Source organism: Mauremys reevesii, linkage group 7 (genome assembly GCF_016161935.1).
Source record: "Mauremys reevesii isolate NIE-2019 linkage group 7, ASM1616193v1, whole genome shotgun sequence".
Taxonomy (NCBI): Eukaryota; Metazoa; Chordata; order Testudines; family Geoemydidae; genus Mauremys; species Mauremys reevesii.
In genome coordinates, this window is record NC_052629.1 from 8,741,174 (window position 1) to 8,763,543 (window position 22,370).

A 22,370-nucleotide genomic window follows, 5' to 3' on the forward strand; every position below is an offset into this window, starting at 1 on the left:
TTCCATCTGAAGCACATGACTGATCCAGCTCCACCTTTAATATTGCCTCCCCATCACCAGTACGGATAGAGGATCCTGATCTCACCAATGTAGAAACATTCACATACTTGAGCAGCACCATCAGCCAGGATGGTGGAACAAGCCAGGACATCCGTAACAAAATCAAGACAGCCAGGAACATCTTCAGGAGCTTAAATACAGTCTGGAAATCATCAAAATACAACACCAAAACCAAACTCAAGATTTATCAGAGCTGCGTACTTTCAACACTACTTTATAGTGCAGAATGCTGGGGAATGAGGAAGTATGACGTGTCCAAACTGTCTTCATTCCATACAACCTGCCTCAGAAAAATCCTCCGTATCTTTTGACCCAGAACAATTTCAAACCAAGATCTTTTGACACCGTGCAGCCAAGAGGATCTGAGCACCATCATTGTAATTTATTTATGCAGGATTTTTTTTGCAGCCTCAATAATAAAAATAATGTACAGTTGTGTCTATTCTTTCCTGGACCGAAACAGAATAGAAACACAAATAAGGTGCTTTGTATGTTCTTGACTTTTGCTTTTTTTTTTGGTTGCTTTTTTTCCCCAAGATGTGCTAGTTACTAAGTCTGCTGTGAAAAGCAATATTAACAAACGTACACATATATCACTTTTCACAGCAGACTTACTCAGCCCTGGCAAGCAGGGCTGGCTCCAGACCCCAGCGCGCCAAGCGCGCACTTGGGGCGGCATTTTGCCGGGAGGGCGGCAGGCGGTTCCGGCGGACCTTCCGCAGTCATGCCTGCGGGAGGTCCACCGGAGCCGCGGGACGAGCACTTCTGGCGGACCTTCCGCAGGCATGACTGCAGAGGGTCTGCTGGTCCTGCGGCTCCGGTGGACCTCCCGCAGGCACGCCCGCGGATGCTCCACTGGAGCCGCGGGACCAGCGGACCCTCCGCAGGCACGTCTGCAAGAGGTCCCCCGGAGCCGCGGGACCGCCGTGCCGCCGTGCTTGGGGCGGCCAAATTCCTAGAGTCGCCCCTGCTGGCAAGCCCTGGATGGGGAGGTGGATATGGAAGCAGCGGGGGACAGGGGCACTGGACGGGGAGGAGGGTGACCTTGGGGCCAGAGCCTGCCACCGTACGGCCAGGGAATGGAGCCTGCCACCCGCCACCCAACGGCTGAAGCCTGACCCCACCAGCCCTGGGAAGGTGGGGAACCCACTGGCTGCCTGCTCCTCCAGCTTTTGTCTCCAGAGATGGGCAGGGCCCAACCCCTGCTGGCAGCCCTAGGGGAGGAGGCTGTTGCTCCCACCCTCCACTCCCTGCCCCACATCACAGCCCAGGAGGCTGTGGCTGCAAGAAAAGTCCCTGGTGGCCACATTTGAGAAATGCTGGCTAGAGAGACTAAGTGAGTGAGGTAATATTGTGCTGAGTTCCATCACAGTGATTTCTCTGCAAGAATTGATTAGCTGGTGGTACCACCTAAAGCAAAGCTGCCGCCTCTGATAAAAGCAGTCCATGCTCTCATTTGGATACAACTGATGCTATCAGTGTTTTCTATGTACAAGGCATATTCTTAAGGGAAAACAACAAAACAAGAAAGAACAAAAGTAAATGTCCAGAAATAAAGGACAGAGTGTGCATCTCCTCTGTAAAAGGCTGTACCTGAACTGAACACAAAATGGCATTTGCCTCCAGCAGGCTTCTAGAAATGTAAAGGTCCAGTATGCAAAACAATTTCATAACAAATACATAGACCACATACACCACAAAACTCTCTGCAGAGGAAGCACAGAACCTTGCAATCCAGTCTAGACACGTAAGTGAATTAGATATCTATTTGCAAGTTTTAGACCATCAACCTACATTGTTCCATTACTAATTTGTGATCTTAAACAGTTTTTGAATTTTTTTTGTAATGTTTGCCTTTTGTGTCTAATGAAATCTGCAAATGAGGCTCCACTCACTGATTATCCCAGTTCAGGGAATTTTTGAGAGAGAAAAGTAGTTCTTGCTAGTGTTCAGTGACTTTGAGCCAAGATCTGTGATCTGTAATCAAGCAAAACTTTGACTGACTGCCAAATATGACTCAGGGATGAGCTGGGTGAATAACTGATTTTTTTCAAGTTCCTGGCAGTTTCAAAAATTAAAAAAAGTCTATTTTGGGTCAAACCAAAATGTGTGTGTGTTTTTATTTTTTGGTAAACTGGAGAATTCAGGTCAAACAATGTTTTGTTTCCATTTTGAGGTTTTGGGCATTTTTATGTTTAATAAAATTGAAGAATATTTCACAAGTCATCTTGAATCAAAAAAATTAAAATGCTTTGTTTTGAAACTGTCAAAATGAAATTTTTAGGCTCTTTTCAGAATTTTTTTTTAGATTTGTTTTTACCAAAACAATTTGACGAAATTGGCATGAATCTGCAAACTATGGGGGTCAACCCAAATCTGGATATTTAATCCCAATAAAAATGTTTTGCCAAAAAATTTCATCCAACTCTATCCCAGAGACATTGTCAGTAGGGGCAATTTTCAGGAAATGTAGTATCAGTGCAGCTCTGCTGGTGATAGCAATGGTGGGAGAGCTAGTGTAGACACGATGCCAGCAAATTTTGTTCAGATCCGTTCTTTGTAGATGATCTGGTTGTAAAACACCTGTGCCACGTTAGCAGTTCTACTGCTGGACTGATGGGAAATTATTACAAAATTGTCAGTGCAGACACAGTTATAGTGTCTCATAGCTGAGAAACTGAGGCCCTGACTGAAAATGTGTTTTAGTCCCGCAGAGGTTAAGCATATGCTTAAATACTTTGCTGAATATGGACCTGAGTAAATACAGAAAAAAGTGGGTGAAGCTAAACTGTATGATTCTACTCAAACGTATAAAATCCGTCTTAAAATAAAACTATTTGGAGATGTTTATCTCCAGTATCTCTAGAACATAGGCTTAAATCTGGCCCATTACTGTATGATGGAATTTCAAGACATCTTCTCCATGTGCTGCTGGAGCTACATTGCCCTAAAGGTGTGTCTCCATCCTCCCCCCATGTGATGCTTATTGCATTGTTTGGGAGTTAGTTTTCAAGTTGGGTAGTTTTGTTGTCATTACTGCCAGTTATAGATCTCCTGGATAAATCACGAGGAAAAATCTTGTAAGGAACAACCTCCTGAAGCCAGACATGATTTTTTTTTGTCCATCTTCTGTCTATTTTCCACCCTTTTTAAATATGCTTCCCCTCTAATATATTTTGGCAGTCATGCTTAGAAGATCTAGGACCAAATTCTGATGTGTTAGTATCTTTCACAGTGCAATTATCATCGTAGTATCTGAACACTAACCATAGGTACTTGCCAGAAAACAGGCAAGCCCTGAGTGGCATAGGGTTGGGTTTTTTTGTTTGTTTTTGGCAGGAGTGTGTGTAAATGGATTTGGGAGTGGGTTGTATGCTCAAGGAGCTTTTAAGCTTACATCACCTGACCCAGGAATAGCTATTATGCCCTGCTTCCAGATATGTGCTCTTGGAGGAATCTTCTGTATGGAGAACATGAACAATGAGCAGTCACTGACCAGACTACAGATACACAGTAAGGATAACTTTGCAGTATACATCTGTGTCCGCTTTGGGAGCACGGGCCAAACTATGTCCAGTAGACTTAACTTTCCAAACTAATTTTTTAGCTGGATTTTAAAAGGGCAAATTCATCAGACCCATGGTTTGGGTCTGGCCAGCTTTTCATTTGCCAGCCAAGCCCACAAAGACAATTCTCCCTGCCTTAACTCAAATTTCTGAAGCACACAACTGGCTTAATACCCGGAAAATTTAAATTAAACGTGGCAGCATCCCATAAGAAGAGAGAAGAAATTCTGGTATGCATGGAGCATTCCTCCATGTTAGTCTGTGTCCAGCATCTGATTAAAGACCTTTGTGTTGTGTGGACTCAGCCATGCTCTCACTGAGGCATTTGAGTGTGTTATTTTTTGACAGCTGCCTCTAATTTGATAGATGTGATTAAGGGATTGATTTTAGGATTAGCCATCATTACTTCTCTGGCCTAAAGAGAATTACAATACTCCTTAACTCTCTTTGTTAACCAAAAGGCTGTCAAAGTTGTAGCTAATTTAGCCCTTTATTCCTGCTATCTGTCTTCAGCAACCTAAAAGGACATTTCTACTGGCCAGCCAGCTGCATAGACTTAGGAGCTTGGATCTAACAATCTCACACATTTTCTGGGCAGACAGAGATAATGTCGGTTTCTTGACAACTCCTTTTATCCCATTACTCCGCCGTTGTGTTGCATCTATTTTCTGTCTGTATGAATTACCTTGATAGCCTAGTTAATTCTGTGTACTATTTGCATTCACTTGGTTACAATTGCTGGAGCAATTATTTAAAAAGAATAGTAAAATTAGGACATTTTTTCACCTTCTAGAATTCTTGGTTAATTCATCAAGCTGCATCTTTGCAGCTCCCACTTCATATTATTTCCATCAGGTTTCTCATCTCCATCAGCTGTTACTATTGTTTAAAAAGAAATTTGTTTTTTGCATAAGATTTAAAAAAAAAACCACCTCTGATATTTTCAATGCTGCATTTAAGAAAATAAAATTAATGCCCTGGGTGATTAGGGCCTGGTATTACAACCTTTCCTCACTTATGCTCCAATTAGCAACATGTTTAAGCATGTGCTCAACTTTAAGCTTGTTGTTGACCTGACGGAAGTAAATGGCACTACTCACATGCTTAAAGTTAAATATGTATTTAAGTACTTTGCTAGACTGAGGCCTTGAGTCCTGATTCAAAAAGCATTTAAGCAAATGCATAAGTCCATTGCTATTCAGCAGAATACTTAAAAACATACACCTCTACCTCGATATAACGTGACCTGATATAACACGAATTCGGATATAACACAGTAAAGCAGCGCTCCGGGGAGGCAGGGCTGTGTGCTCCGGCAGATCAAAGCAAGTTCAATATAACCTGGTTTCACCTATAATGCAGTAAGATTTTTTTGGCTCCCGAGGACAGCATTATATCGGGGTAGAGATGTACTTAAAGTTAAGCATGTGCTTAAGTCTCTTTGATTTAGAGACCATTTCTTAATTGATAAATATTTTGTTATATAAGAAAGTCCTGCTGTTCTCTTGTATTCACCATCTAATCTAATTTTTATTCTTGTTGATATGTTATCTCTAAATTACAGTCATGGGTTGAGTGTGGTCTAGTAGCTAAAATACAGAACCTAATCCCAACCTAATCCCGTAGTGTAGACATACCTAAGGTTTCATCCAGCTCATAATAATATATTTTTAAGATCTAATTATTCCTGCTCCAGCTCAGCTTGGTTCTGGTCTTGGGCGATCTGTACTTGTCTGTTAACCCCTTTTTATATTTCCTATCTCAGATATGTTTCAGTCAAGTAACTTTTTTCTGTATTCTCACCACGTTTGTTACAGCTGGAATAGCTCATGTCAGTCTGTTGAAGAGGTAATTTTCCTTTCTCTGAGTTACCTGCTGCCTGTTCCTCTAAGACACTTGCCTTTCAGATGCTCGATTGTGTTGTATGTGGGTGAAAATCCGGCACCACTAAGGGCATAGGAGTCTTTGTTGTTATCAATTTGTGTTAGGGTAAGGAGGATGGTTTTGTGGCTAAGGCACTGGACTGAGACTCAGGAGACCTGAGTTCAGTTTCCTGTGCAGTCACAGACTTCTTGTGTGACCTTGAGCAAGTCATTTAGTCTCTCTGTGCCTCAGTTCTGCATGTGTACAGTGAAGATAATGGCCCTGCCCTACCTCACAGGGACTTTGAGGACAAAAGCTACTAATAATTAGAAGAGGCTTTGATACCATAGTAAAGGAGGACATGTGGGTACCTAGACAGATAGGACGAGACCCTAAGTGCAGGGAACCCAAGTACAAGGCTGGATGGTTTTTTAATATAAGCCATGCAGTGTAAGAACTCTTTTAAGCAAACCCATGAACGGAAGCCAGAGCCCAGGACAGAGATTCTTATCACATTTTTCATCATTTATGGTTTGTTAGAATTTTTTTTCCTACTCCCCATTGTTTGCAATGACTCTCAGGGAGGCTTAAAAATAAACGCTATTTCCCCACTGGCTTTGTTCTCTTCCATTTTGGCAAGCCTTGATTTCCTGCTCTTCTAGAACAGCCTGAGACAAAAGCGACCCTTTTTCTTTGTTTATTTACTTCCTCCCTGTGTTCAAACATCATTTGGTAACATCACCTCACCTCTGGGAAAAGGGTTTAATAAGTAGCTGCTGCTGCAGTACTAGCAGAGGGTACACAAGAGCATAACATTATTTTCATAAGGGCCTACATAAATTAACCTTTTGTTTTCGGGGTGTGTGTGTGTGTTTTAATAAATATTAATGAATGAGTGGTGGATTTTACCATGCATGGGTGACATTAAAATGAAAATGCGAGATTATGGTGCAGAATAGCCTAGGGCACCTAGATGATTCTGGGGCACTGGGTTGGAAGAAAAAGGATACCTCTACACAGCAATCAAAGACCCACAGCACCAAGTCTGAGCCTGGGTCAGCTGATTCTGGTTTCTGGGGCTCCGGCCACAGGGTAGACCCTGCAGCTGAGCCTAAACCTGTACATCTTCACTGCAATTTTTAGCCCCGCAGGTCAGCTGACCTGGGTGCTGGGGATACATCTACACAGCCATTAAACACCTAGAGCTGGCCTGGACCAGCTGACTTGGGCTCACGGGGCTGTAAAATTACTGTGTAGATGCTTGGGCTCTGAGGCCCCATGAGGCAGGAAGATCCCAGACCCAGGCTCCAGCTTGAGCCTATATGTCTACACAGCAGTTTTTAGCCCCATAGCCTGAGCCTCAGGAGCCTGAGTCAGCTGATCTGGGCCAGCCACGGCCCTGCCACAGATGATTTATTCCAGCATAGACATCCCTGGAGGATCAGTGTTGTGGGTATAGCTATATCCTAAGAGATCTGTAACCTGGCTCTGCCACTGACCAGCTGTGTGACCTTGGCCAAGTCAGCTCCCCTCTTTATGCGTCTGTTTCCATCTCTGTACAATGGGGATAAACTATACTTACGCTTCATTTATAAACCGCTTAGATCTCTGGGATGGAAAGTGCTATGGAAGAACTAAATATTTGCAATTATTCTGTAGATCAAATTATGTCCCTTTCTAAATGAACCCTAAAATATACACAGACAGTTGTTTTAAACCAGATGACTCGTCAATGAATTTCAGCAGCAAAACCTCTTGCGTTTGATTTGTTTTAAGGCTTATTTTGATGTTGATATCTAAAGTTATTTAAAGTGACACTGACTAACAACTTAGAATGTGTAAATATTTAAGGAATATTAAAATCCATACAGTTATCTGTGCAACCATGTTTACCTCTATATCCGTATTGGATGTGTGGCTTCTACCTTGTTACTCATGGTGGCATTATATAAAGTTAGGATGTAAAAACATGTTCACTGAAAAGGGAAGGGCATAGGCACATGAAGCTTTTTATACTGCAGGGCATTTCACGCTGCAAGGAGGGATTAATTTTTAACTACCTGGCCCTTATTTATAACATCTGCCTACAGTCCAGCTAACCGTGTGATGGGAACCAGGTCTGGGAAGGTGAAATTCGCCCTACAGCCTATGACAGGGAGTGGGGTGACAGCTGCTATTTTATCCTATGGTCACAGCCCCTCCTCAGTCAGAGCCCTCCATCCTCCCCAGCCTGAGCCAGTTGCATGTGATGTTAGAGCCACTGGATTCAATATCCACCCACCCCAATGTCACTATCTCAGAACCTGCCCCAAAGATCCCAGAGGGTAGAGTCCCCCCCGGCCCCAAGACATGGGCACAGCTACTCCTCTCAGTCCCCATCTCTGGAGAGGTCAAACATGGGTTATAAGTGGGAAGAGAACCTCCCATGATTATCTCTGGCTACTCTGCATCCCAGGAAACCTTCCCAAGTTTCCCCTGAAGTTGTACACTAGTTCAACTTTTCACAAGGGATTGCCTGCCTCTCATGTGACCTTATTCAGTTTAACACTCTCTTCTCCCCTTCCCATTCTGCCAGGACAGACTCCAATGCTTCGGGGCCTAGTGACATTCAGGACCCTTCCCTCTGGAGACCTGACCCACAAAGCAAAGAATCATGAGTGCTGTTTAGCTCAGTCTGTGCTTTGTTGCGTGTCTGTAATTCAGAAGAAGTGGAAGGATTTGCTGAAGACAGAGTATGCCCCTTATGCATAAGAATCTAAGAGGGAGTATAAAGACTTAAAACCAGAGGGAGCAGCAGGTGTTTGTGCATGATGGCAAACTTCAGGCAGGTGACGCAAAGCCAGCCAAACCTCCAGCAAGGCCAGTGCTTAGACAGAGGAACCCAACTTACTTTGACTGTTGTAATCTCCATATATAATGAAACCATCCTTCCATAAGCCACCTTGTGCTGCTGCCCAATCCACTAATCAACCACTGGGTTTCTAACGACCTGATTATTCCTGCTACCTTCTTGCCATTTTGCTTTTATGAATTTAGTTTGAGTTTAGCTAGCTGGCCAGCTGAGCCCCTACCCCACTTGTTAAGCAGCCCTCCTTTGCCTTTTAAAGAGCTGAGTGTCTCGCAAATGCAATGATTAATAACATGATTGAACACCCAGTGGATATTCTGTATGTGACTAATAGAAGCCAAGGCACGTGTCATTCATGCTCTCTGCAAGTGACATGGCTTTCCTTTTCTCCAGGATATTAGCTTAAAGATTAATCTTTATAAAAAGCAAATACATTTTAGTGAGGGTGAAAAATATACTTTACACATTGGAATTTACCTGTCTGGACTAGATGCATAGAATTGGTTAAATTATAGAGTCTTGGTCCTGATATGTTTATCATACTGTCACTTAGTTGCATTTTGACAAGCCAAGTTAATTAATCACACTCAACCTGACTGAAAGGTCACCTGCAAAATCAAACAAAAATTGGGTTGGGTATCTTTTATGTGCCTCTTTATGGTCCATAAAGAAGGACCAGGGAAGATTTTTGTTTGTATGTTCTATTTTTAACCCGGATTGTTTTGAGGTTTTTTTCCTGCTTACAACATAAGAACGGCCATTCTGGATCAGACCAAAGGTCCATGTAGCCAAGTATCCTGTCTTTCAACAGGGCTAGTGCCAGGGGCCCCAAAGGGAATGAACAGAGCAGGTAACCATCAAGTGATCCATCCGCTGTTGCCCATTCCCAGCTTCTGGCAAACTGAGAGAAAAGGGACACCATCCTTGCCCATCCTGGCTGACAGCCATTGATGGACCTATCCTCCATGAATTTATCTAGTTCTTTTTTTGAACTATGTTATAGTCTTGGCCTTCACAATATCCTCTGACAAAGAGTTCCACAGGTTAACTGTGTGTTGTATGAAGAAAAATTTCTAGGGCTGTTGATTAGTTGCACTTAACTCATGTGATTAATTAAAAAAAAGAATCACGATTAATCACACTATTAAACAATAGAATACCAATTGAAATTTATTAAATATTTTGGATTTTTTTCTACATTTTCAAATATATTGATTTCTATTACAACACAGGATACAAAGTATACAGTGCTCACTTTATATTATTTTTATTACAAATATTTGCACTGTAAAAATGAAAAACAAAAGAAATAGTATTTTTCAATTCACCTCATACAAGTAGTGTAGTGAAAATGTAACTTACAAATGTAGTTCTTTGTTACATAACTGCACTCAAAAACAAAACAATGTAAAACTTTAGAGCCTACAAGTCCACTCAGTCCTACTTCTTGTTCAGCCAATCTCTAAGACAAACAAGTTTGTTTATATTATCTGAGATACTGCTGCCTGCTTCTTATTTACAATGTCACCTGAAAGTGAGAACAGGTGTTCACATGGCACTTTTGTAGCTGGCATTGCAAGGTATTTGCATGCCAGATATGCTAAACATTCATATGCCCCTTCGTGCTTTGGCCACCAATCCAGAGGACATGCTTCCATGCTGTTGATGCTTGTTAAAAAAAATAGTGTGTTAATTAAATTTGCGACTGAACTCCTTGGGGTAGAATTGTATGTCTCCTGTTCTGTTTTACCCACATTCTGCCATATATTTCATGTTATAGCAGGCTCGGATGATGACTCAGCACATGTTCGTTTTAAGAACACTTTCACAGCAGATTTGACAAAATTCGAAGAAGGTACCAATGTGAGATTTCTAAAAATAGCTACAGCACTCGACCCAAGGTTTAAGAATCTGGAGTGCCTTCCAAAATGTGATCGGAACGGGGTGTGGAGTATGCTTTCAAAAGTCTTAAAAGAGCAACACTCTGATGCAGAAACTACAGAACCTGAACCACAAAAAAAAAAAAATCAACCTGGTGTTGGCATCTGATTCAGATGATGAAAATGAACATACGTCGGTCCACTCTGCTTTGGATTGTTATCGAGCAAAACCTGTCATCAGCATGGACTCATGTCCTCTGGAATGGTGGTTGAAGCATGAAGGGACATATGAATCTTTAGCGCATCTAGCACGTAAATATCTTGTGATGCCGACTACAACAGTGCCATGTGAATCCCTGTTCTCACATTCAGGTAATCTTGTAAACAAGAAGCGGACAGCATTATCTCCTGCAAATTGTAACCAAACTTGTTTGTCTGAGCAATTGGCTGAAGTAGGACTGAAGTAGGCTGAAGTAGGATTTGTAGGCTCTAAAGTTTTACATTGTTTTATTTTTGAATGCCGTTATTTTTGTGTACATAAATCTACATTTGTAATTTCAACTTTCATGATAGAGATTGCACTACAGTACTTGTATTAGATGAGTTGAAAAATACTATTTCTTTTTTTACTGTGAAAATATTTGTAATCAAAAAAATAGTGAGCACTGTACACTTTATATTCTGTGTTGTAATTGAAATCAATATATTTGAAAATGTAGAAAACATCCAAAATATTTAAATAAATGGTATTCTATTATTGTTTAAGAGCACGTGATTAACTTTTTAATAGTTTGACAGCCTTTTGTTTGTTTTAAACCTGCTGCCTATTCATTTTATTTGTTGACCCCTAGTTCTTGTGTTATGAGAAGGAGTAAATAACACTTCCTTATCTACTTTCTCCACACCAGTCATGATTTTATAGACCTCTATCATATCCCCCCTTAGTCGTCTCTTTTCCAAGCTGAAAAGTCCCAATCTTATTAATCTCTCCTCATATGGAAGCTGTTCCAGGCCCCTAATAATTTTTGTTGCCCTTTCCTGAACCTTTTCTAATTCTAATATATCTTTTTTGAGAAGGGGTGACCACATCTGCACACAGTATTCAAGATGTGGATGTACCGTGGATTTATATAGCAGCAATATGATATTGTCTGTCTTATCTATCCCTTTCTTAATGATTCCCAGTATTCTTGATTCTTCTATTAGAAATTCAGAGCTTCTTTACCCTGAAATATTCTATGGACCACCAGAGAACTGTTAGGAGTATGACAGCGCAGAACTAAAGTGTGAAATCAGTTTAATTGAGACAGGAGATAATTTTTAGTCAGGATCTTTAGAATTCTTGGGGTTTGCTGCTTGTACACTCCTGTTTAACGCAGTTGCCCAAATAACTCTTGAAACAAATATTTTTGCTAAAGAATCAACACTTTGGTCCCTTCAGCCAATGGAGCTTTTAATCCACATCTTTGAAACTACCCCTACTCCCTCCCAAGTCCTACAACAAAAGCAGGGAAGAATAGGCTTGACATTCCTTATATTGCTAAGGTGAAAAATATGCCCTTCGTATGTGATAAAGTAACAATACATAAATAATGTAATAAAAAATCCCGTTTTTTCTTCCCTTTTGCGGATCTTTGCTAAAGAGGATAAACTGAATTATACAGCTATAGGGTCAGATATTGAGCTGGTGTAAATCAGTATCACTATGGCAACTGAAATGGAGCTACACCAATTTACAGCAGCTGAGGATCTTTACCATAATTTTTGTTTAAAAGTTTTTCTTCCGGTGTTACAAGTTCTTTCCTACAACTCTCAGAAACATCTGAAGATGTGATGTCAATACAGTGGTGTCCCACCCTTGTCTGGAGCCACTAACTACAAAGGACTCTAGAATTAGACAGAAACGATTCTCTGCTCTGGTAGCTGTTTGTGTAAACCTTGCTTATCACTACGATCTGGCCAGCAATGTTAAATTACACTCAGTGTAATGTATAGTTAGGCGCAGACAATTAAATACCAGTGAAACTGGTATCCCAGCCAACAGGGCTAAGGAGAAGCAGCCATAATCCACGTGGCATCTGGGAGAGACAGGCAGAAAATATTAACCTTCTTACTTATGGCTTTTCTCTCAACTCCATTTTATCTCTGTCTGTCTGTCTTGTCTTGCCAGCATTGTCTGCACGGCAAAACTTAAAACCCTACTGAGCACGACTGCCAGTAAGTGATCTGGCTGAATTGCTACTGAGCATGCTAAAGACGCAGGTAGAGACACAGAGAAACTGTGTTCAGCTATTGTGCTGAAACCCAAATTCTAAACATGGTCCTTCCTCATCCCCACTCAAAGCCTGACTGCACTCAGGACCAGTTTATGTAAACCAAAGGTTGACAACACAATTAGTGGTCCCTTAATTTTACAGTCCAGACAAGTCCTCTGGCTTTGATTGGTTTCTAGCATGAAAAGCCCACTGGGCTCCTCATCCCATCCCACTAAAAGTCTGAGTGCCAAGGAATGATAAAACTAGGACTAAAGGGTCTGATCCAGTGTCCACTGAAGTTAGTGGGACTGTTTTCAGTGAGATTGGATCAGAGCAAGAGCACAAGCAGAGTTGCACTCCTACTGAAGTCAATGGAAAAGTTTTGTAAGGCACGTCCTATCAGTGATCAGAGTCCACACATGAGGTTTGATTGCTAGGAGGTCCAATCCAAGGGCATGGGGCAGCGAGGCGGCTGGTAGGGTTAGGTGTGGCAGCAACATAAGGTCAGGAGTGGTGACAAGGCACGGTCAGGTGGGTCTGAGTAGCAACTAGTGGGAATTTGCTTGTTGCTCAGACAAGTCCAGAAAGGAAGAAGGAAGTTTATATATAACCACTAGCCAATCAGGGTCAAGACTATGTGGCCAATCAGGAAGTGAATTGCAGAGCCCTGGACGCTGACCTAGCCAAGGAATTTGCTGGTAATCCAATGTGTCGGGTGTCACAATGGCCACTGTTGCTTCCCAAAAATGCGGTGGGCCTGGGTTTGAGACCAGGGTCCTGACAGGTTTCCATTGACTTCAACAGATGCTGGCCTTTAAGCCTTAGTTGATTTTCATTGGGAGTGCCAAACTCATTTAGGCCCTCTGGAAAATCCTAGACCTAAAGCCATTTCCTGCATGAAAGTTCTCTACATTATTAGTTCTATGGTTTCAGACCCAGATACTCTGTGGGCATCAGGAATTTAGTTGTGTTGTAAACTAATCAAGAATTGAGACCATCCATGATCGTTCGCCTCCTGTTGGAGCCAGGGTTTATCATTGGGCTGAACTTTCACATAAGAAAGGGATGTGAAGGCAAGCGTGTCCAGTATTTCCCCAAGTATGATTTCCAAATGCATGCAATGCAGTCTCCTCTTCACCAAGCCCCAACCTATGTCACGTTCAAGTCCCTCCTTAAGATTCACTTCATGTCTCCCCATTACCCATAAGAAGAGAACTGTGCCAAATATTTTAAGACATCAAAACCCTCCTGTGAGTTTTCTTCTCGGCTTCCCAGTAAATCCCATCTTCTCCATATCTTTTAGACCGTGAACTCTTTGGAGCAGGGACTGTCCCACTCTGGGTCCTCTACAGTGCTGAATATTTTACTGGTGCTTGACAAATGCCGAAGGACTGGAGTCATGTATTCTCGGAGGCTGGTTTGTGCACAGGGTGAATTGGAGCTCTTCTAAATGACATAGTTTAGACTGGGCGCTAATGAGCCAGGCTGATTTAGGCATGTTACCTGTATAAGTGGTGTTTACAATCAGACAAGCATGATGGGTTATATAAACCCCACATTGAGCCTGAGGGCATTAAAAGGCAATGCTGGGTCTCCGGGCCTGCCAAGCATGCTCTGACTGGAAAAGCAGGTTAAAAGGGATCTCAGAAGCCCAGACAAAGGGTAGTGGACAGGGTGCAGGAAAGAGGAGTCCTCCTCCAGGAAACCAGACAGAAGATTGAGCCTGAGAGGGGACTATAGAGCAGATAAGGCCTACAAGCAGTTCCGTCTCTCACCACCACCCCTTTTGAGGCCCTGCTCCTTTAGACTTTTGTGTGGTTTGTTGAGAGACTGCTTGTTTGGCCATGCCCCAAACTGAAGGGACCTAATGGTAGGAAGTAACCCAGGGAAGTGAACTTGGACTTGCTGCATGGAAGACCCAGCCAGTATTGCTTCTGACAGGTCCCTGGGCTGAAACTGGGTGTAGAGGGAGGGCCTGGGTCCCCCTACAACACCACTTAAGAGCCCAGGTCCAGATGCTGGTGGAAAACTGAAGATTCCTGGCTTAAGGCCAGGAACAGGCACCATTACCATCCTGAGAGAGGGGCGCATGCCAGAAGTCGGGTGTGCTAACCACGAGGCTACCCGGCCTTCTAAACCCCCTATCACAATGAGGTTGGCTAGAAAGTGTGCTCTAGTGGCTGAAACAAGGATAAGGTAACAGAATTCTTAAGTCTTAGTCCTGTCTCTGCCACTGATTTTCTGTCAGGCCTTGGCTAAGTCACTTCTCTGCATCTCAGTTCATCAATCTATAAAACAGGGGGAACCATTTGGATCCATCTCTACCGTAGGTCTTTGGAGGTTTAATGCATTAGTGTTTATGAAGTACTTTGCAAGTCTTGAACGAAAGTGCACAAGATATGCATAGAAAGTTACATGAGCTATCAAATAGTGAATAATTCTTAGCAAATAATGTATTCCAATTCTGTCTGTTTACAAATTGTCCATAACCAGCTGCTGATTTTCTCAAATTGATGTGTTATTGCTAGTTAATGTGACTGACTTGCCCCTGGCCCAGAGAGTGTTCATGAGCAAATTGTTGTTAAAGTCCAGTGTTTGAATTATAAGCCATGCTGGTTGAGCCTGACCTATGTGCTCCTTAGTGCTGACTCCAGTTCACATATTCAAAATTCACTTTCTGTGGATAGTTACTTAAAATTCACCACCTCCATGTACATTTCATGCCTGCAAACTCATTCACTAGGAGAATTACAGAAAGTGAACGCAAAAAGGGGGCACAAGTGTATCCAGAGCGAATTCTGCTTTTTATTTCCAATATGCATGGAAAACATTTTTCAGGTACTTGTCCAGTTCTGCTACCAAGTGCTCATACAAAACCCACATCCCACTTCAGAACATCTTCCACAGAACCAACTCTGCATCTTCTGGAGAGGCCCCTACACCAAGGTTATATCCCACGAGGAGACTTCTGATTCCCAGTCTGTGGTCACTTTATGCCAGCGAAGCTGATGCAAAGTGGCCACACCCCTGGATGCTGTACCTCCATCTGTCACGTTATGATGATATTTGCCTATTCCATTGGATGCTGTGAGACTCAGTGCACTATAAAGTGTTTTGAGATCCTTGGAAGAAAAGTTGCTATAAGTCACTGAACCGTATTTTATATAACAACATATGAGCCCACCACCATGTTTCAGGCCCTTTGGTGGCCTCTGTGGGAGACATCAAGCCTGCTGCGAAGGTCTGGATCTATAGAACCACGGTTGCATCAATGCTATCATACAGCAGTGAAACGTGGGCATGGAGGAAGGTGAAGAACACCAGATTGTTTTTATCATCTTCCTCAGCTGCTTCATATTAAATGGAAGGACAAGATCAGAAATGAGGATTTTTGTAGCCAAACCCACCTCCATCAGCACTCGCTCAGTTTCAGTGGCTTTCTTGGTACAGGCATATTACTAGGATGAAAGACCAATGAATTCCAAAGCATGTCTAACAAGGAATGCGGCTCCATGGCCGGTGAGCGGGGATGTGTTCACCAAAATAAAATTCCAAATGATGGACATTAGATGGTCTGGCTGGATTTTCAGTTTTAAGGACCTAACCAGAGATCGACCTGCATGGCATTTGATCTGCCAGGAGGCTATGTCCCTTTGGGATTTGCCAAGATGATGAGCTACATAATCTGAAGTAACCAGACATAAGCAAAATAGTATCCAAACCCTGCTGAACTTTGAGGGTTCTGATTAAATATACCTCGGATCTGAAGTATCCCTTGTTTCACCCGTCTCTACAAATAACTTCAGCTTGGGTAGATGGGGACACATTAAAATACAGTATCATGGGCCTGATCCTGCTATTACTGAAGCTGTGTTTCTTTGCTGTTCCCCAGCAGGTGCTGATAAATACTTTATCCCCTTTGGGTCTGAAGATGCCACTTGTGTAATGAGAGGAGATCCAATTACAGGGTTATCCAATTTACCTTCCCAAAAGTAAGTCCTGTTGAAAATGACATAGGAGGGCTGCCTGCTGCTGTGACCAGTTCCTTGCATAAAGTAAGATCTTGGGAAGATATTTGTGTGGGGGTTTTCTTCATTGTGTATTCCCACAGCTTGGACCCCAGTGTGCTCTGAAATAGCAGGGAGCTACAGACACGTCATGTGGCAGCAGGGAGCGTGTCCTCTCTGATCACTAATGAGCAAGGAGCCTCTCACAACCATTACCACTTGCACCCAATGCTCCAGGGAAGGACTATATATTGGCTGTTGGGGATACAGAAAGGAGAGGAACTGCCTAGCCCTGTGCTGAATCCACAACTGGGCCTATCTTGACATTATCCTTTAAAGTGAGCTCTGGTCCCTGTGTTGTGTTTCTGCCACCTCAGTCTCCTAGCTTGCAGGGCCAAACCCAGACCCTGGCTCAGAACACTGCAAACTGTGGAGAAGTGTAGACTCGGATCTGAACCGCACAGCTGGCAAATGAGCAGAACACCCAGAACTCTCCGCTTCAGTGCTGCCACAAGAAACACTTGTTAAATTGGAGCAGGGTTTTCCGAGGCCAGGTAGGTAACCACACATATTCCTTTATCTTACTAACACCGCTCTGAGCCAGGAATGAGGTCAGTTTTGGGGGCAGAGTTCAGTTCCATAAAGAAACAGAAGCTTCCAGACTTATGGCCTGCCAAGCACAGAGCATTTGTATGACGTGAATTAGTCTCTTCCTTGTCCTTCATAACTGGTAACTGTGGAACATTGGGCCGTAAGGTCTCTGGCCAGTATATTATCAGGCTTCCCCTAATGGTACTTTCCACACCTTGATTGAGGTGGCTTATTTAGCAATATTATCATTATTATTTGACTTCCCGGAGCATCTAGAGGCCTCCAGTCAGGATCAGGGCCCCACTGTGTTGGATGACGTTGAACAAATAAAACAGTCCCTCCCCCAGAGAGTTCAGTCTCAGAACTCACGGCCGCCTTCTTCATCTTGAAATCTCAAAGGCCTCTGTTGTCTGGAGAGACAGAGGCCATTTTATGTTTAAAATTGGCGTAATGTGCCGCACCATTTAGGTCCTTGCTGAGCTGGACAATCTCCTGTGCTGTCCAGCTGTTGCTCACGAAATAAGGAGGAGCAGCAGTGCAGGTCAGGGAAGGAGGAGCTACATTTCAAAATTCACTTAAAAGCAATATCAAAAAACCTGGAAAGGCTTTGATCTTGCTAAATATTCCCTTTGTTCTGTCATTTGGCAATTCCTGTGTGCTTCAAAGGTAAGATAACAATCCGCTCTCTGTACTCTTCCCTGAGCTGTGGTCATAAACTCACCCCTGAAATACAGTTTAAATAACCCAGAGCCCTACAATCTTCAAATCAAGTAATGAAGATCTTCCCACTGTTCTTTTTGTTAGATTAATAAAAGGCTACACATTTCCTCAAGGCTCTCTCCTTGTGGTTCTTTCTCCCTGTGATGTAGCATTCGCTGTGCAAAGACGTACTGGGACATTTCCATCAGTAAATAACAACAAAGACATTTTGCTGCCTCTAGCCATAGACAGCACTGGCTTGGGCCTAGCTCATGCTGTCCACTTACTTAACGGTAACAGTGCAGCATAGGGGAGACAGAGTAACACCTCTGCTTTAGCGTGGATTATACCTTTAACAAAATAATAGTGGATCGCTCAGCCTGGAGGTACTCTGGGGAATGGTAGCTAAATCCAATGAGGAAGGAGTGTTATCTAGTGGCAAATGCAGGGGACTGCAGATCGGGGAATCTACCACATTCCCCGTGCGTGAAATTCAGCCACCAGGCAGGGGACCCCAGCACAAGACCTATGTTTAACCCCTCTTTTGAGGACCTAAGTGATGTATGAGCCTTGTGTTGGCCCTCTGCATGGGGTGAATGTCTCTCTGTATGACCTTGGGCAAAACACTTAACCCTGTGGTGAAATCGGTGTGTGAAGTTGTTTGTGGGCGCGTATACAGGAATGTGAACACTAGTAAAGAGACAGGTGATTTCCTTAATCAGGGAGGCAGCGTGGCTTAGCAGATAGGGCATTGAACCAAGCCTCAGGAGATCTGGGTTTGGTTCCCAGCTTTATCACTGGGTGAGCATGGCCAAGTCCCTTCTCTGCACCTCATTGTCCCTGTCTGTTACACAGGGATGTGTCCGACGTCCTTTGTAAAGTGCTTTGAGTTCCAGTACTATAAGTAAGCCTTGTTATTTTAAACGAAAGCTGCCAGAGAAATGTGTGTTGTTTTATTAGTATTTGATTGAAATAGAAACTTTTCATTAAATCTTGTATTTCCCATGGCTGTTCTTTCCTCTCTGAGAAAGAAAACAAGCCAAACAAAGCGGCCTCACCAATGTTAGATAAGAGGGGTTTAGCGGGAAACGCTGGTAAGAAATGAAGGAAATTAATACGCAACAATAATTACACTGTAAGGCTTCCAATTTGTATTTCAATATGTCATTTACATAATAACAAAGCGGAACCATTTGGTAGCTAATGACACAGGCTGATCTCAAGGTTTTGTTTTCTTGTAAGTTCCTTTCAATGGAAGCACTTTGATGTCTGTCAGCAACACACGCTCTTTTTGAGACAGTCTCCTATTTAGTTATTGACACTGTGTCCAAGGGCTGTTTTCCCCCTTCTCATGCTTAGATATTGACAATATGTCTAAGAACTCTCTTTTCCCCCCTCCTCTCGTCTCTTCTCTATTCCCAAGGCCAAACTTGTGAGCCAATAATGGTAACTGGGCCAGAAATGTAAAAATTTGAGTCTAGGTACCTCATTGGGCACGATCCTGTGTGGTGCTGTTACTGAGAGCAGACGATTTCTCAGCCCTTTGCCCCTCTGTTGGACCCTGTGCTGCAATATTGTTTCATGGGTGCAGCTTAGGAATCAGAAAACATGAATGCTGTTCCCAGCTCTGCCACTGACTGATCTGCCACGTGACAAGTAAAAATCACATGACCTCTCTGTGCCTCGGTTTCCCCATATGTACAGTGGGGATAATATTTGATTTGGTAAAGCACTTCAGGATCTTTGCATAAAAAGTGCTCGGAGCATTAGGTGCTGTTATTGGCCCAAATCCTGAGGTCCTTTCTCGCTTTGTATTCAGTACTTACTCAGACATAGTTCCCTTTGATTTGAATGGGAGTTAGTAATGATGACTGCCTTATTCAGACTGTTACTTGCTCGCTGTAAAGTCAACAGGGCAAGCACACAGCTTAAAGAACAGTTGCACTTAAAAACGGTTTTTAAAAAAGAATAGAGGCTGATGAAAATGTGGGGAGACAGGTTACTTCCTGAATATCTGGTGGGGATACCCTCGCTTAGTTCTTGCATCTCAGCAGTAACTCTCTCCCATAGGCTCCTGCAATCTTTCTTATGGGATCAGGCATTGAGGAAATCTATGCTGTCAAAGGAGATAACTGAATTCCTAGCTCAGGATGGCTGCGGTATCTTCCTGACTACAGAAAGAACAACTGATGTTGAAACTTGGATGGCCAAACTATGGGCCACATGAGTCATGGAAAACCTGATCAACTCGGAAAGTCTACATGAGGGAGACAACCTCAAACTACTGTTAAAATTAAGGAAACACAAACCATGCCCCGTCATTTTACTGAAGCCTTTACCCCTTGGAAAGACTTTTAATTGTTGTTGTTTGGTTGATTGATTGTATGTTTGTTGTGTGTTTGTTGGATTCCTACTGACTTTATAACATGAGCTTGAAAAACAGATGCAATGCAGAGAGATGGGTAAGCTCTCAGGGGCAGGAACTCTTTGCATGTGTACCGTGCCTAGTACAAAAGGGACTTTAAGCATGGTGCGGGGGTTCCAAGAATTACAGTACCTAAAAAACAGGAAACAATACGAACGGATAAACTAGCAGGTGAATATGCTTTCACATTAACTATGCTCCTGTCATAAATGCAACCCACCACCAATAAACTCCTGCCACAACTAGAAAAACAAAACACACATGAACAGCAAGATGAGACCATCTGGATTACTCAAACTATATGCATACAATTTGAGGGGAAAATCTCTAGGTTGTGGTTCTTTTTCTGTTTTGGGGTTTAATTTGTTTGGTTTTTTGCACAATCCTTGTGCCAGAGTTCATGTGCCCGATTTCAGATTTCTAGTGACAACCAACACAAACTGATGGGTGACCCTTTCTGATTTTTGTTTGATCAAGCTGGATACAGAGCAAATACAGCTCCTGCATAGGTTCTAAATAGCATAGCCAGCCATGTGCACTAAGGGATGTTTGTAAACCCTGCCCAGTGCCAAAACATCAGTTGTATATGATGTTAACAGCAGAGCATTGCTGGGATTGTCTAAGTATGTTTTCTTCTGAGAGAACTGCTGCCTTTTCTTTCTATAGATTGTTTTTCTTCCCATCATCACCAACTACCTCAGAGAGAGACAAGGTCCAGTCTGCCTCGAATTAGGGACTGAAAGAATGAATGAGTCACTTAAGTTTTATATGTGGATCCTCAATTATGAGAGGTCAATGTGAAAAGAAATAGCTTGGGCCAAATTCATCACTCATTCAGTGGAGTTACACCAAAGATTCATCAAAGAATCCTGTGGCACCTTATAGACTAACAGACGTTTTGCAGCATGACTTGCATCCGAAGAAGTGGGTATTCACCCACGAAAGCTCATGCTGCAAAACGTCTGTTAGTCTATAAGGTGCCACAGGATTCTTTGCTGCTTCTACAGAACCAGACTAACACGGCTACCCCTCTGATACTTGACACCAAAGATTCATGTGGCCCCTTGATGCTGACTTCGTCTTTGGGCTGTGGTGAGGCAGTGCATGTTTCTGCCTCAGTTTCTCCATCTGTAAATTGGGCAGAACTAATTGTGAGGATGTTACGTAAAGCTTGTAAATGCTTTGAAGGTGAAACGTACTGAACAAGAGTGATTTCAAATCCTAATAGTACGCTCTACTCCCTTTTCTCTACGGATCAGGCACCATTGTACAAACTCTATCATACTGTATCAAGGTCCAGGCCTCTAGCTCTTACTCATATGAGTTGTCCCTTTAAAACGTGTGTGTGTGTGTGTGTGTGTAAAGGGTGTGGTTTCAGACCTAGCACTGTATATAAAAATAGCTGGGTTAATCATTTTAGCAGCAGCTGACACAACACTGCAGTCACCAGGGCTCCACGCTACTCCTTTAGTCATAAAGGAAACTTGGTTTAAGAGGTTGGCACAGAGTCTCAGTCATCATGGAACTCCAACCAGGAGGCGATTTGATATGAAATCAGTTGGGGTGGTCAGGTAGTCAAAATCAGAAAAGGCTCTGGAAATGAGTATCTACCTCTGGGGTAAAAGCCATTCCTTCCACACTTTCACCTGACAACCTAATTGTGTTCCAAATGATTTCCTTGTGCATTGTAAAGCCTCCAGGAACGCCTCTTTTAATAACCCCTTTGCTACTGGCTCTTCAGTCACTTATCTGTTGCTGGTGCTCCCTGGGAATCAATTGAAATTGGTTATTTGGATCCATGGCAGCCCATGGAAGGTTAGAGTGAAGGGTGGGCAAGTTACACCTTGTACCACTCAGTATCTATATTACGGTGTATGCAAAACCTTAATATATCATGCACAGGATGATACATAAAGCAGGAAAACTCTTCTACATTCCAATAAAAATTCAAAAATTCACTGCAAGGCATTTTTTCCAAACTATAGCAATTCCTGAAAGTGTTACTTAAAATTTTATGAATGCCCAACCATATTTGAAGGGGCAAATTCAGAGCTAACGCTGGCTTATCTTACTCACCCGAGCAGGTCCCTTGTCTTCAGTGGGACAACTCGGATGAGTAAGGCAACTGGACTGGCTCTAAGGCAGTGCTGGATGCAGTGTGTGTTTTTTCTTCCTT

General features: G+C 42.8%; 1 protein-coding gene across 6 annotated transcripts in view; it reads right to left on the bottom strand.

The window, feature by feature from the left end:
* Positions 1 to 22,370, bottom strand: part of LOC120409435 — a 64,553-nt gene that overhangs the window by 13,803 nt on the left and 28,380 nt on the right. The window contains exon 6 of one of the 6 annotated variants that reach the window (XM_039547534.1): positions 4,472 to 4,505. The exons of 3 other annotated variants lie outside the window; for them this stretch is intronic. In XM_039547534.1, coding sequence (XP_039403468.1) covers positions 4,496 to 4,505 — 10 coding nt within the window. In that variant the 3' untranslated portion in view covers positions 4,472 to 4,495. Of the gene's footprint in view, positions 1 to 4,471; positions 4,506 to 8,909; positions 8,946 to 20,094; positions 20,327 to 22,370 lie in introns of those variants that run through there. 2 more of the 6 variants (XM_039547535.1, XM_039547536.1) reach the window with 2 other exon arrangements.